Below are 13900 nucleotides of genomic sequence, written 5' to 3' on the forward strand. Positions count from 1 at the left end.
AAGTTAGTAAACACATTTTCACATAAAGACCTGGAAATCCAATATTGATAAAAAGCATACTGTATCTGTATACTGCATCTGGGGAGATGTAATTAAAAGTTATTTTGGCTTGGATATGCTCATCTTGTCAAATGTCTTTACTGACTGACTGGGGTTTAGCAATGTGAAGACAGTATAGATAGAGAAGAACGAGCCATTAAGCCAAAAACAGATTGTTCTTTTCTCTTTATCTGATGTTCTCAAACTACTTTTAACTCAAAGGTCTCCAAGGTTTATCTTTCAAGACCACCAGTTCTTAACATGTTCACAACCTTTGTGTGAAGAAATACATTGAAATGTTTGTTTAAAATTTACACATCAAATTTATTCTGTTCCCACACATTCTTTTTGAAGACATATTTGAAAATCTGGTATCCACCCTGGTCACCGACTTCATAACTGAAAACTATACTGCCATGCCAACTCTTAGGCAGAATTTCTTAAGATAAATAGAGATTCAGTTGCTCCCATTTTCCTCATAGCTTATCCTGCAGTACAATCCCAATCTTGTTGTCTGTTCTTATCATAATATGGAGACCAAATCTGTGTACAGCATTGTAGAGGTGCATTCACAAGTGCATTACTGTTTGACATCTACGATTTTTAATGCACACCTTGGTAAAAGTGTCCTTCTCAAAATCACTCCATTGTATGAATTAAAAAAAGATGTAACAAACCTTTAATATAACAAATGCTATTCATTTTTGAGGTGATTGCAAGTATCTAATTTCAAATACTAGGCTGACAATGTACAGAACTGTGGATTTGGGAACTGTCTCTAACAGAAACATAAATTGACTTGGCTCACATATGCCACTTTGAAAGCAAGATCTTCATGCCACCACTAAGGATGTACTTAAGATTTTCAGATTAAAAAACGGATTGCTTAAAATTGAGAGGAAATGAAGAATGGCCTCACCTTCATAAACATGCTGAATCCAGTTTTTAACAATTCTGTAAGGCCTGCAGACATATGCTCAATATCCGAAGGTTCAGACCGGTCCACTCTGTAGATTTCTTCTACAATTTGCTTCAGCATTGGTTTGTATGTCCCCTACAGATTAAAAGAGTTACAAGTAATTTGTCTGCAAAAATGAGGTTTTTGCATAATATATCAAACTGAACATAATAGCACTAATTATCTTAAGCAATGTGCTGTTTGAACCAGGATGAAAACATTGCTTTAGATATAATTACCAACATCTTTACCAGCGTTGTTCATCTTATAAGACAGCAAAGCCAAGAAATAATCATTCTTCTGGAAATGAGAATTATTAGAGGAAATCTACAAGACATGTAATTTATCTAATACAAAAACGTCAAAACACTGAATTGCCCCCTTGTGAAATTAACCATCACAATTGCATTTTAGCTATTTTAAAAGTAAAATTTTTTTAGCTTTGAAACTGTGCTGGAAAATATGTTCCTTTTTAATTTGATTTGTCAATTCATTTTTATTCTGTATTTTAATGCTTGAAACCTGAACTACTGTATTTGAGGAAAATCATTCAGCTTTGCTACACTGACAAAAAACAAAACAAAACGGAGAGGCAGCCAGAAACCATTTAGTTGGTTTGACGATACTAATGTGCACATCTCAAACATTAGTTTATCTCCCATCCCTCCAGTCATTCGTTTTCTAGATCAGTTACCCACATTAGAGTCCCATCATGCTGGACCATCTCAAGAAACATTCAAGTTACACACATATACACTCCTTGTGGGTTTTTGAAATGGATTTAGCTATGAATTAAGTATATATAGTTAAGTGTGTAACTTGCAGGGATGCATTTATGTTTGCCACTTCTGAAGAATGGTATACTGACCATTGGGAGAAAGCAAACTAACATGTAAACAAGTATTTCACCTGAGATTACATCTTTACTGTCCACATTCACAAAGTTGTCTTAAGTACAAATTACATACAGAATCAGGCAGAGAAAGTCACTGTGATCAGTACTGTCACTTTCCTTTTCTGTCTGTTTGTACAGGTGAGGATCACAACTGCTACAGACAAAGTTGGGCAGTCACAAACTCCTCCGGGGAATACTCTGAGTGGGTCAGCTTCTGGGTTTTCTTCTAATGGGCCTTGTCTGGTACACCCTTTCTATGGGCAGTGCCCTGGAAGCAAGCACACTAGATGCCCAAATAACTTCAACATGCTCTTTGTGAGCTCAGTGACCAGCACTTGAACTTCAGCATCTGGCTGGTTTAAGGTGATATGTATTCTTTCACGAAGGCAACTTTATGAAGGGCGATCATTTCACTTGCTTATCCTGTAATCTTATTTTGATCATCCTAAATAAAAAGAGAAACTAACTGAATAATAACCTCATTAACATTTACACTGTAAACATTTTATACCATTTGTTGGCATATATCATCTTCCTGAAAACTCCTGATATGCAGTAACTGCTTTCTGTTTATGATACCACCTGGTGCCATTATCAACTTTAGTATTATAAAAAGTTTAATAGACAGCTACCATAAACTCCTAAATATGTGTTATATAACAGGAATGACGTTAAACAGTGAATTCAATATACAGTCACAAAAAAGACTAATCAAGTTCTATGGATTCAAAACTGCTATAGATAAAAGCCCTTTCTTTCTGAGATTTTACCATTTTATACATTCAATCACAAAAAGATGGATGTTGGACTCCTCTAAAGGTTTGTCTTGGATGCAATATCAAGGTGCCACTTGAAGAGTATCCAGTGTGGGAAACTGAATTATAAGGATGAGGTCACCCTGTTAGCACCATCGGACAGATCTCCAGTGTGCACTGGAGAGGTTGACGGCTATAATGCAGCTGGGGTTAGAAATAGCACCTCAAAATCTGAGATCATGGTCCTTGGCAAAAAAAAAAAACAGTGGCTTGCTCTCTGCAGTGTAAGAAGCTGTTCTGAGTGGGTCTTGTTCATGAGTGACAGTAGAGACAATCATGAAATTGACAGAAAAACTAGTGCAATGTACCATGGTGAATGCTGGGATAAATGGAGGCAGGCAGATAAATTATCACTAAGATAATGTGTCTGCATGGTAAAAGTGCATTCTATGGGCTTGCTGCATTTACTGTTGGGCATTACTAAATAGAAAAGCCTGCATGTGCTACACTATAGTGAAAGACTATCAGAGAGGCACAGCTAATCTGGTTATCCTCAAGCAAAGAATTTACTGTATAGTCAGAGAGTAAATACACTGCTGTCCAAAGATAGACAACTGTAATTGTGGGATATCCACTTCTCATTCTGGAAGTTATGATGAATGCAGGGGCTCACTGTAGTCTCAGAGACAGATACTCGTCTTTTATTGACCCCTTGTCTTACTGCAAAATCCTTACTTTCTAATTTCTATACTCGCCAAAAAAATGAAAGAAAAAAAAAAAGAAGTATGTCAGTTTTGCTTCTGCAAGAAATCAAAGCAGTGCTTGGTAACATTAACTGTGTTGGGGTCTCCCCAACAACCTTTCTGGTAGGTTGTCCTTTTTTCTTTTTATCTAGACAGTTTTTATACAGTAAATCTGTTCTGCCAAAAGTTTACTGAAAACAATTGTATTTGTTAATTGTGAAACAATTACCATTTTAAAACTCAAATGAATAAAACATTTTTTAAACCATACTTTACTACATCTAAAATTACAGCTGCATTATATGTTTCAATAATTTTTCACATTTTACGGAATCCACAGAATAATAAAATACTAAGGTCCAGTTCCTCAGAGCAATTTGATTGGTCACTTTGGCTGTGGTGACGCGACAAAAGAGCAAGAGTGAGGATGATAGTCATGAGGATGAGTAAAGGTGCGCATTGAGAGAGATGCCATATAAAACCAGACAGAAGGCGAGAAAATGTACCTCGAAAATAATGAGAGAATTTGGGAAGCAGGCTTTACGAGAACATGCTTGAGAAAGGGAGTGCCGGTGAACAGAGGTTCTCATACACACATGCACGGAGATAGAGAAAAGGTGCTGAAAGTACATGTAGGGAAACAGGTAGAAAATATTTTTAAATTATTGCATTACTTGTCTAAATAAAAAATGTAACTGAAAATGAACATAAATTTGCTTTAAGAGATTATTTTCTGTGCCTGCTTAATGAGGTTAGGGTCGTGGATAACCACTGATCAGCACTCAAGAGTGGTACCAGTCTATTACATACAAAACATCTCTCATACTGGGCCAGTTAATCTAATCTGCACTTCTAGCGATGTGGGTAAAAGCTGGGATAAAAAGAGAAAACCCACAAAAGCATGAGTAGAACATACAACTTCACACACTTCATAAATCTGCAATGAAACAAAAGAGTAAATGTACATTCAACATAAAATCAACACTTCATTTGGCGGACCTAGTAGATTATTACCCCTAAATCTTTAATTTAATTTTAATTAATCTTTAGTTTAATTGTAGTCTTTGTCTATTTTTGTAAAGTGTTCAACCCTGTTGCTGGATTTCATGGCCATCCTGTACACTGGTACTATGCAGAGTGGAGGCAGAACCTCTTCATTTTTCCCAGTTGATTCTGGGGTTGGTCGGGGTGTGTTCTTGCTCTTGATCTGTTCAATGCTTGCATGAAATGGGTGTTGGGCAAGATCATGTGGTTAAGCGGCTGTGGCTGTAGGACACCTGTTGGCAAAGAAAGATTCACTGATCTTGACTTTGCTGACAATGCTATGATCTTCACAGAGTCAATGGAGACACTGATTGGGGTTCTCGAGAGACTGAGCAAACAGTCTGAGTGTCTAGGCTTGCGAGTGTCCAGGATAAAAACCAGATCCATGCCTTTAATGACCTCTTGGGCACAGTCATTACCAGTGTGTCTGTTTGTGGAGAGAGTGTCAACCTTTTCAAGAGGTTTATTTACCTCAAGAGCGACATTCATGTCTCTGGTGATTGTTCCTATGAAGTCAGTAGATGGATTGGGAGAGGATGGCGGTCATGAGGTCGCTGGAAAGGGGTGTGTGGAGCTCCCGACATCTTTGCAAAAGGATGAAGGTCCAAGTCCTGGTGCTTCTTGTTTTGCTATATGGTTGCAAGACATGGACACTATCAAGTGACCTGAGATAAATATTGGACTCCTGTGTCCTTTTGGGAAATCCTTGGGTACCGCTGGTTTGAGTTTGTGCCAGTGCCTTGCAGAGTCCTGAATGAGGCACATTACTAGCATTACGAGACAGCATCAGGTATGGCACTACGGTCATGTGGTGCGATTCCCCAAGGGTGATTGGGCTCGCAGGATCCTCATTGTTAAGGAGCTGAGTGGCTGGACAAGGCCAATGGGACATGCACTTAACACCTGGCTGTTGCAGATAGATGGTCATTTCCAGAGGGTGGGACTGGACTATGTGTTTGCCTGGGGCGGTTGCCAACCGAGATGCTTCATCGTGTACTAGTGCATGCTTTCCAACCAGACCTCAACTGACCTAAATCTCTGAACATTGTCCATTCTTTTTTGTAAATATTGTATTAAACACTAAAGATCAGCTCATACTTGTGCACAGTTTTAAATTAGCTGATCCATGTTTAGCTCCCTAGTTAAATATGCCTCACTTCAACTGCTTGTTAACGAAAAAAATACAAATAAGCTTACCAAATAATCAAACTAAAATGCAAAGACTAGCTTGATTCCAATGTAGCAAATGCAATCAGCATTATTTTGCCTTTATTAAAAAGTAGAAGACAGCGGATTGAACGTCAGGCATGATTAAAAGCAAGAATTTGACTTATGACTGCAGGAAAAGGTTTAAAACCAGTGGACTGGAATCTCAGACTACAAAAATGTGATAAATGAATCTTCATGATTAGTAACATTTTTAGAGACAGTTACATGTTCAATCAACTAACCAGATCCTCAAAAAATGAATAATTGACTACTTTTCATTCCATTTATAAATGTATTTCCAAAAGTTATGTCACTTTCTTTACCTCTGCATTAATGACTGACACAAACTTACTAGTAATCTTGTAACATTAGGCGATACAATAATTAATTCATGCTTCAGTCATTTTTAAAAGCCCCTCGGGTTTTTAAACCAGTAATCAGTTCTGCTTGTCTATAACAATTCCAAAAGCTTGCTCTGTACTTCTTCTGTAAAAACATGAGGCAATTATCTTAATAAGTGAAGCTTTATTTGATTCAATTAATGTATATGCTTTCATGATACTGCAATTGTTTGTTTATTTTAACTTTACAAGAAAGCAATTGTAGGTCTCTTCTTTTTTTTTTCCAATTTTATAGACCACAATTTTGGAAGCAGATTGAGGTATTTTTAATATAAAGTGATTACTAGTTTTAATGCCACCCAGATGGAAATAATTTGGGACTACTTCACAAGAGAGTTTATAGTGTGTGTAGGCAGTAGGCACCACACATGAAACAAGTCAGTCATGCAGGCCCCATGCAAGAATACACTTGAGCAAAATCTCATAAACAAGTCTATAAGCCGCTTGGAACGGAAACTTATTAAGTTTGCGTGAGTCTAATTAAAGGTAACTTAGTTTAACAGCAGGTACATTGGCAAATGTAAAATAAACACTGTATAAAGTAAAGGATCTGTTTCTATTTAGCTTCAAATAGTTTGACATTTACTTTGAGTAACAGGTTAAACCTTAATGCTTAATTGGTTGGAAATCTGCTTCCAAATGCACAAATATGACATTTGGTTTTCCATAACGCTCTGCTAATATGTCTCATTTTAAACACTGTGACATTCTGCATGAAACTGTGTACTTCTTAATAGATAAATAATTCAAGGATACAGACAAACTAAATAAAAATTGCTTTAAAAAGACACACTTGTTTCACATATCACATGTATCTTATGAACACTCTCACACCTTGCTTATTACTTAAATAAAAAGGTTTAGTGATTCATCATTTTGATATAGCCATTCAGTCTACCTATTATTAAGTGTTTTATCTGTAAGCTCCTATTTAAGGTTTTTTTTTGTTTTATTTTCCCCTTTGAGATTATTGGCAAAAGCACATGGCAATGAATGTGAGACGGAGTCTGTTTAATTATAACAATAAGGCAGTCACCCTGGCCTGTGAACATCATCCTTGCCTCTGACTAATTTGTAAAGGTTACCATTCAATATTTCTCAGTTTGCCCTTGATTGTATAAAAACCATCGTAATGTTTTATTGTTGATTTAATGTTTAATTTTCATTGCAATCTGACCTTGTAATTCAGTGGAAACTATGTAGATAAAGGTTTATTTTTAGTTTACAGACATTCAAAAGACTATCATTTATAGAGTGTACAATTTAAGTTGCATAACGAATAACTTTGAGTACCTTCATTTTCATATAGACAAACCTGTGCATATTTCATGTTAAATAACTGAACTTTCAGTCCTGATGACTTCTCTCCCTTGCAGACACCTTTTGCCTTATTTATAGTGTTTATAATAGATAGCAAATTTTAGCACATCGGAAAAATTGTGACAAGAACAGGCCATTCAGCCCAAGAAGCTCATTCATTGCATTCACCTAGATTGTCCAAAATAACACAAAGTTGATATCTGAAGGTCCCTAAAGTCCTGCTCTCCATCACTTTACTTGATATTTAATTCCATGTGTCTATGGTTCATTTCATGAAGAAAAACTTTATAACATTTTTGAAATATTTTGAGCTTGACACGTTTCCAACTATGTCCTTGTGTTCTTGCAGAATTCATTTTAAAGTAACAGCTGGGATCTACTGTACAAATTCCTTACATAATGTTAAAACACTTCCATCATTTCACCTCTTAATCTCTGTTTTCTTAAACTAAACAGGTTGTGCTCCTTTAATCTCTCCTCATAGCTCATACCTTTTAGTTAGCCTCCTCTATGGACTTTCTCTAGTGCTGCTATGTCGTTTTTTGTAATATGGAGACCTAAAATGTGCATAGTTGTCCAGGTGAGGCCTCACTAGTGTGTTGTGTAGTTTAAGCATAACCTCCCTAGACTTGTATTCTACACATCTAGTTATATAACCTTAAATACTATTAGCTTTCTTGATGACTTCTGTATACTGCCTGGATTTGGATAGTGATGAGTCCACTATGACTCTTAAATTCTTCCCATAAAGTCTACTTTCAAGCTGCAGACCTCCAATTGATTATTCAAATCTAACATTTTTACTTCCTACGTGTAATAATTTACATGTATTCACGTTAAATTTAATCTGCCAGAAATCATATACAAATTAAGCATACAGTACAATATATAGTCTAAGCATTTCATTACATATTGTATATTTAGTTTGTATGAGACAAATAAAATTTGATTTAATCTGCCCATGCCTGTATGCTGTCCAAGTCCCTCTGTAATGATTCAATGGATTCCAGATTATCTGCCATTCTTGGTAACATCTGCAGACCTAACCGGTTTGTTGTTTATATTCCTATCCAGATTGCTTATGTATATTAAAAAGAGCAGTGGCCCCAGCACTAATCCCTGACAGATACCACTTTTAACATCAGCTGATTCTGAAAAAGTTCCCCTTAGCAGAATCCTTTGCTTCCTGTTACCCACCTTCACACCGTGCTCTCAACTCCCACTTCTTTTATTTTGATGACTAATCTATCATGTGGTATCTTATCAAAAGCTTTCTGAAAATCAAGATAAATAATATAATTTGCACTTCTCTTAATGAATGCTTATATTGTTTCCTCATAGAATTTCAGCATATAAGTAAAATACCACTTTCTCCATCTGAACCCATGTTGAGTATTTGTTAATACTCTTGTTTTAGATATTTGCTGCTTGACCTTTTCCTTAATGATCCCTTCCTCTAAATTTACTAGTAACGAATGCTAAGCTTACTGGTCTATAATTTACTTGGAATTGCCCAGTCATACTATTTATATAACTGGGTGAGTTTTGCTTTAGAAATTTTCCCAATGTACAGGGATGTTTTAAAAATATGCGCCAAAGGTTTAAATATAGATACTCATTAATTTCCTTATGGACTCAAAGATAAATGTGATCTATTTCTGGCGATTCGTTACATTTTAACCTATTTAATCCAAGCAGCGCTTCTCCCTCTACAATTTACAAGTCACCAATTACCTTCTTGGTAGTCCCTGTTATTTTTCGACGTCTTCACACATATACAAGTTGAAAACATCTGCTATATTTCACTGCCTGTATATTCCAACCCATCTTTACCATTCCTAATAATCTTCACCTCCTCTCAGATTGTTCTTTAACTTAGGGCCATCTTTCACCTTTCCGTTAAAAATTCTCTACAAATGTCTTTTCACCTTACAAATGTCATTTTTAACTGTTGTGCTCATGCAGCCCATTGTTGGTGCTAGAGTTTCTAACCTTATACAGCTTCTTTTTCCTTTGTAACTTCCCTTTTAGCTCTTTATTTATCTGCCAAGGAGTTCCTGTTAATTTCTTACCACCTCTAAACTTTGAGAAGTACTTGTCATGCATTATATGTAAAACACTTTTAAACCTGCTCTTTATTCCAATTTATCCTAATGAGGCTTTGCTGTACTTGCTGAAAGTTTGCCTTACTAAAAATTGAAATTTAACAGGTTTTGTTTAAGAATATGTACTTTGCCAAAATACCACAAAATCTATTATATTTGAATCTGCTTAGAGTCACAGCTCTCGGTTTCCTCCGTCCTTTAGCCAGGCCACCAACTACTCAGGTCTTTCTTGTGTTCAGCTGAGGCCTTATACAGTAATGACCTACTGTGCATACCAATGGGAAATGATACGAACACCATCGTCACACATTCATTCCTGCCTCATTGTGAGACTCTGCTGTGAGTGTTCTCATATTCAATTAAAACTTGATCCAGATTAATGAGGTGATATTAAGTATGATAACTATGTTTACAACTTGCTGATATATTCAACTAATCAAGGACTAATGAATAAATATGCTATTGTTCCATAAAATCTACTAGAAAACAACCCAATTAACAACTTCTTAGGATAGATTACTTACAATGTACAAACAAATAATACTATCTATAAGTTTTTATTAGGTGAAAAAGCTCCGAAGCTCTTTTGTAAAATTATGAGATTCTTTTATAAATTAAAATGACAAAGTATAATAAACAGCATTTACATAGTTACACAAATAGTTAAACATGATATTGAAACAGACTGCAATTTGTATTATTATTTTAATCAGAAATGGCACAATAACTGTTAACATATTTTTTTCTGATTACTGTAACTAATGTCAAGACTGACTAAGAATTTCCAGGGACAAAAATCCAGATTTTGGAGCATTCTATATGGTTTGTGGACCCTGGAATGTTAGAGAATGTGCCCATAAAAGTAACCCTGTGATGGGAATTAAAAGCTGACACTCTGCCGGATGTGGCAGGGTAGTTGTGGTCAAGGGGCATCTGACAAAGAGTGGTGGGTAACTAGAGATTGGGAGGTGAGGGTAAATGTTGGGGTGATGTAGAGATGAGACATTGGGTAAATCACCTCACTGGATTGTCAGGAAGGATACATTTGTATCCATCTTAACTGTACTCCGAATTTCTTCCATCACTGTAGTTTATTAAATAAAGACAGTCTTTTCATACACCGTTCAAGGTCCTTGGAATTTATTCAAGGCTACGTGAAACACAGAGTGTATTAAATGTACTGATATATTGCACAGGACTGATAGATGCCAGGCAGTGACAGACTTTTGTCACTGTCCTGCTCCACTGACGGACTGAGGAGATCATTCCTCACCCACACTATGCGACTCTTCCACCCGGGGGAGTAAATGCTAACATTAATTTTATTTTAATTTTTTTCATTTTTTTTACTATTTAATTTAATATTGTTTCTTTGTATCAGTATACTGCTGCTGGATTATGTGAATTTCCCCTTGGGATTAATAAAGTATCTATCTATCTCTCTAGATTAAAAATATCTGTTCTCATGAAACTACTTTTGTTACATTGTATCACGACATGGCCAAGTGTAGTTGTTTTTTTAATGACGTAACATTCTCAAGGCAGCCTAATCCGATTCAAGGTCAAGGCAGGCTGGAGCCAATCCCAACAGCACTGGGCACAAGGCAAGGGCCCATTTACATATACACCCAGACGCACACTGGGATAATTTGGAAAGGCTAATTAACTTAACCAGCATATCTTCTGGAATGAAAAAAAAAATCCACACAGACATGGGGAAATGTGCAAACTTCACACAGACAATGACTAGGAACAGGATTTGAACTCAGGTCACTGGAGCTGTGTAGTGGCAGTGCTACCTGTCACCATTGTGCCCTTTAAACCCACTACTTTTAGGCTGCAAACATGCTTTTCAGAAGATGGGGTATAAAAGCAGATGTATACCCCTTGTGTTTTAATTATTTGTGTCATTAAATGGTAAGGAAGAGATGCTATTTCATAGACCCTGTTGACTTATACATACCCAGTCAATCCACAAGCTGCCATAGAGAGCAAACAATATTACAATTCAGATTTCCATATAAGAAACTGGCATAATAAAATTGAAAACTATAAATACCAATAAAAATACAGCATGGACAAAATCCAAGGAAGTGCTATAAAATATGCATAAAAATATTAACAAATGCCATTACAAGAAATGTATAGAAATCAGGCACTATGACAAAATACAATTATGAAGAAATACTGTTGGTAAAAATATAAAAAAAAGCCTTATAAAGACAAATAGAGCTCCAAATTAAAGTTCAATATATAGCCGTGAGGAGGAGGAGGGAGTGTTGAAATTTGAAAGTGAAAGAATAGCATCTAAAAAGCCAGAAAGAGCAAGTGGGTCTTCAGTCTGAATTTGAAGGCCTCACAAATAAATTTAAGAAGAAAGTTCCAGATAGAACAAACCTTAAAGTTGAATCAGTGCTGAAAAGAGTGGATTAATGGTATTTAACAGTTAATAGCATTGTAGATCTGCTGCTGTACTCTTTTAATACTTAAATTAAGGAACCCTGTCTGAAGTAGTCCAGTCGAGAGGTGACAGGAGTGTGGCAAAGTACTGCAGCATCCAAACTAGAGAGACTGTACTGAGATAACAGGAAGGGTTCAGAGACGAGGCACAAATGTAGGGAGTCATAATGTATTGTTCTTTTTTTTCTTTTTCTCCTCCTCCTGTAATACTAAACTCCATTTAAATATTTGGAGCTATAGACTTCAAATTGACCAGGCAATTAAACCTACTGGCAGACTTAAAATAATACAAGCTATTTTGTTCAGCAATTCAAACTTTTAAGCTATAGTTGTACAAACCGGATTCCAAAAAAGTTGGGACACTATACAAATCGTGAATAAAAATTGACTGCAATGATGTGGAGGTGACAACTTCTAATATTTTATTCAGAATAGAACATAAATCACAGAACAAAAGTTTAAACTGAGAAAATGTATCATTTTAAGGGAAAAATATGTTGATTCAGAATTTCATGGTGTCAACAAATCCCAAAAAAGTTGGGACAAGGCCATTTTCACCACTGTGTGGCATCTCCCCTTCTTCTTACAACACTCAACAGACGTCTGGGGACCGAGGAGACCAGTTTCTCAAGTTTAGAAATAGGAATGCTCTCCCATTCTTGTCTAATACAGGCCTCTAACTGTTCAATCGTCTTGGGCCTTCTTTGTCGCACCTTACTCTTTATGATGCGCCAAATGTTTTCTATAGGTGAAAGATCTGGACTGCAGACTGGTCATTTCAGTACCCGGATCCTTCTCCTACGCAGCCATGATGTTGTGATTGATGCAGAATGTTGTCTGGCATTATCTTGTTGAAAAATGCAGGGTCTTCCCTGAAAGAGATGACGTCTGGATGGGAGCATATGTTGTTCTAGAACCTGAATATTTTTCTGCATTGATGGTGCCTTTCCAGACATGCAAGCTGCCCATGCCACACGCACTCATGCAACCCCATACCATCAGAGATGCAGGCTTCTGAACTGAGCGATGATAACAACTTGGGTTGTCCTTGTCCTCTTTGGTCCGGATGACATGGCGTCCCAGATTTCCAAAAGAACTTCGAATCGTGACTCGTCTGACCACAGAACAGTCTTCCATTTTGCCACACTCCATTTTAAATGATCCCTGGCCCAGTGACAACGCCTGAGCTTGAGGATCTTGCTTAGAAATGGCTTCTTCTTTGCACTGTAGAGTTTCAGCTGGCAACGGCGGATGGCACGGTGGATTGTGTTCACTGACAATGGTTTCTAAAAGTATTCCTGAGCCCATTCTGTGATTTCCTTTACAGTAGCATTCCTGTTTGTGGTGCAGTGTCGTTTAAGGGCCCGGAGATCACGGGCATCCAGTATGGTTTTACGGGCTTGACCCTTACGCACAGAGATTGTTCCAGATTCTCTGAATCTTCGGATGATGTTATGCACAGTTGATGATGATAGATGCAAAGTCTTTGCAATTTTTCGCTGGGTAACACCTTTCTGATATTGCTCCACTTGGCTTCTGAGAGGCACTCTGAGAAGCTCTTTTTATACCCAATCATGTTGCCAATTGACCTAATTAGTGTTTATTGGTCTTCCAGCTCTTCGTTATGCTCAAATTTACTTTTTCCAGCCTCTTATTGCTACTTGTCCCAACTTTTTTGGGATTTGTTGACACCGTGAAATTAAGAATCAACATATTTTTCCTTTAAAATGATACATTTACTCGGATTAAACGTTTGATCTGTCATCTACGTTCTATTATAAATAAAATATTGACATTTGCCATCTCCACATCATTGCATTCAGTTTTTATTCACAATTTGTTTAGTGTCCCAACTTTTTTGGAATCCGGTTTGTAATAAAATATACTGATTTAACCTATCTTATACAATTATTGCACTTTTGTCGCATTGTCTTCAAAGATTAAAAAATAAGCTTTTCATATGTACTGTTG

At 36.6% G+C, this 13900-nt stretch overlaps 1 protein-coding gene across 1 annotated transcript in view; it reads right to left on the bottom strand.

Annotated features, from left to right (window-relative positions):
• The window catches only part of scfd2 (sec1 family domain containing 2), a 585419-nt gene that overhangs the window by 74590 nt on the left and 496929 nt on the right, over positions 1 to 13900 (bottom strand). Inside the window, exon 7 of the mRNA XM_039751194.1 lies at positions 959 to 1093. Within this exon, the coding sequence (XP_039607128.1) occupies positions 959 to 1093 (135 nt within the window). The remainder of the gene's footprint in view (positions 1 to 958; positions 1094 to 13900) is intronic.

Source organism: Polypterus senegalus, chromosome 4 (assembly GCF_016835505.1).
Source record: "Polypterus senegalus isolate Bchr_013 chromosome 4, ASM1683550v1, whole genome shotgun sequence".
NCBI classification, from domain to species: domain Eukaryota; kingdom Metazoa; phylum Chordata; class Cladistia; order Polypteriformes; family Polypteridae; genus Polypterus; species Polypterus senegalus.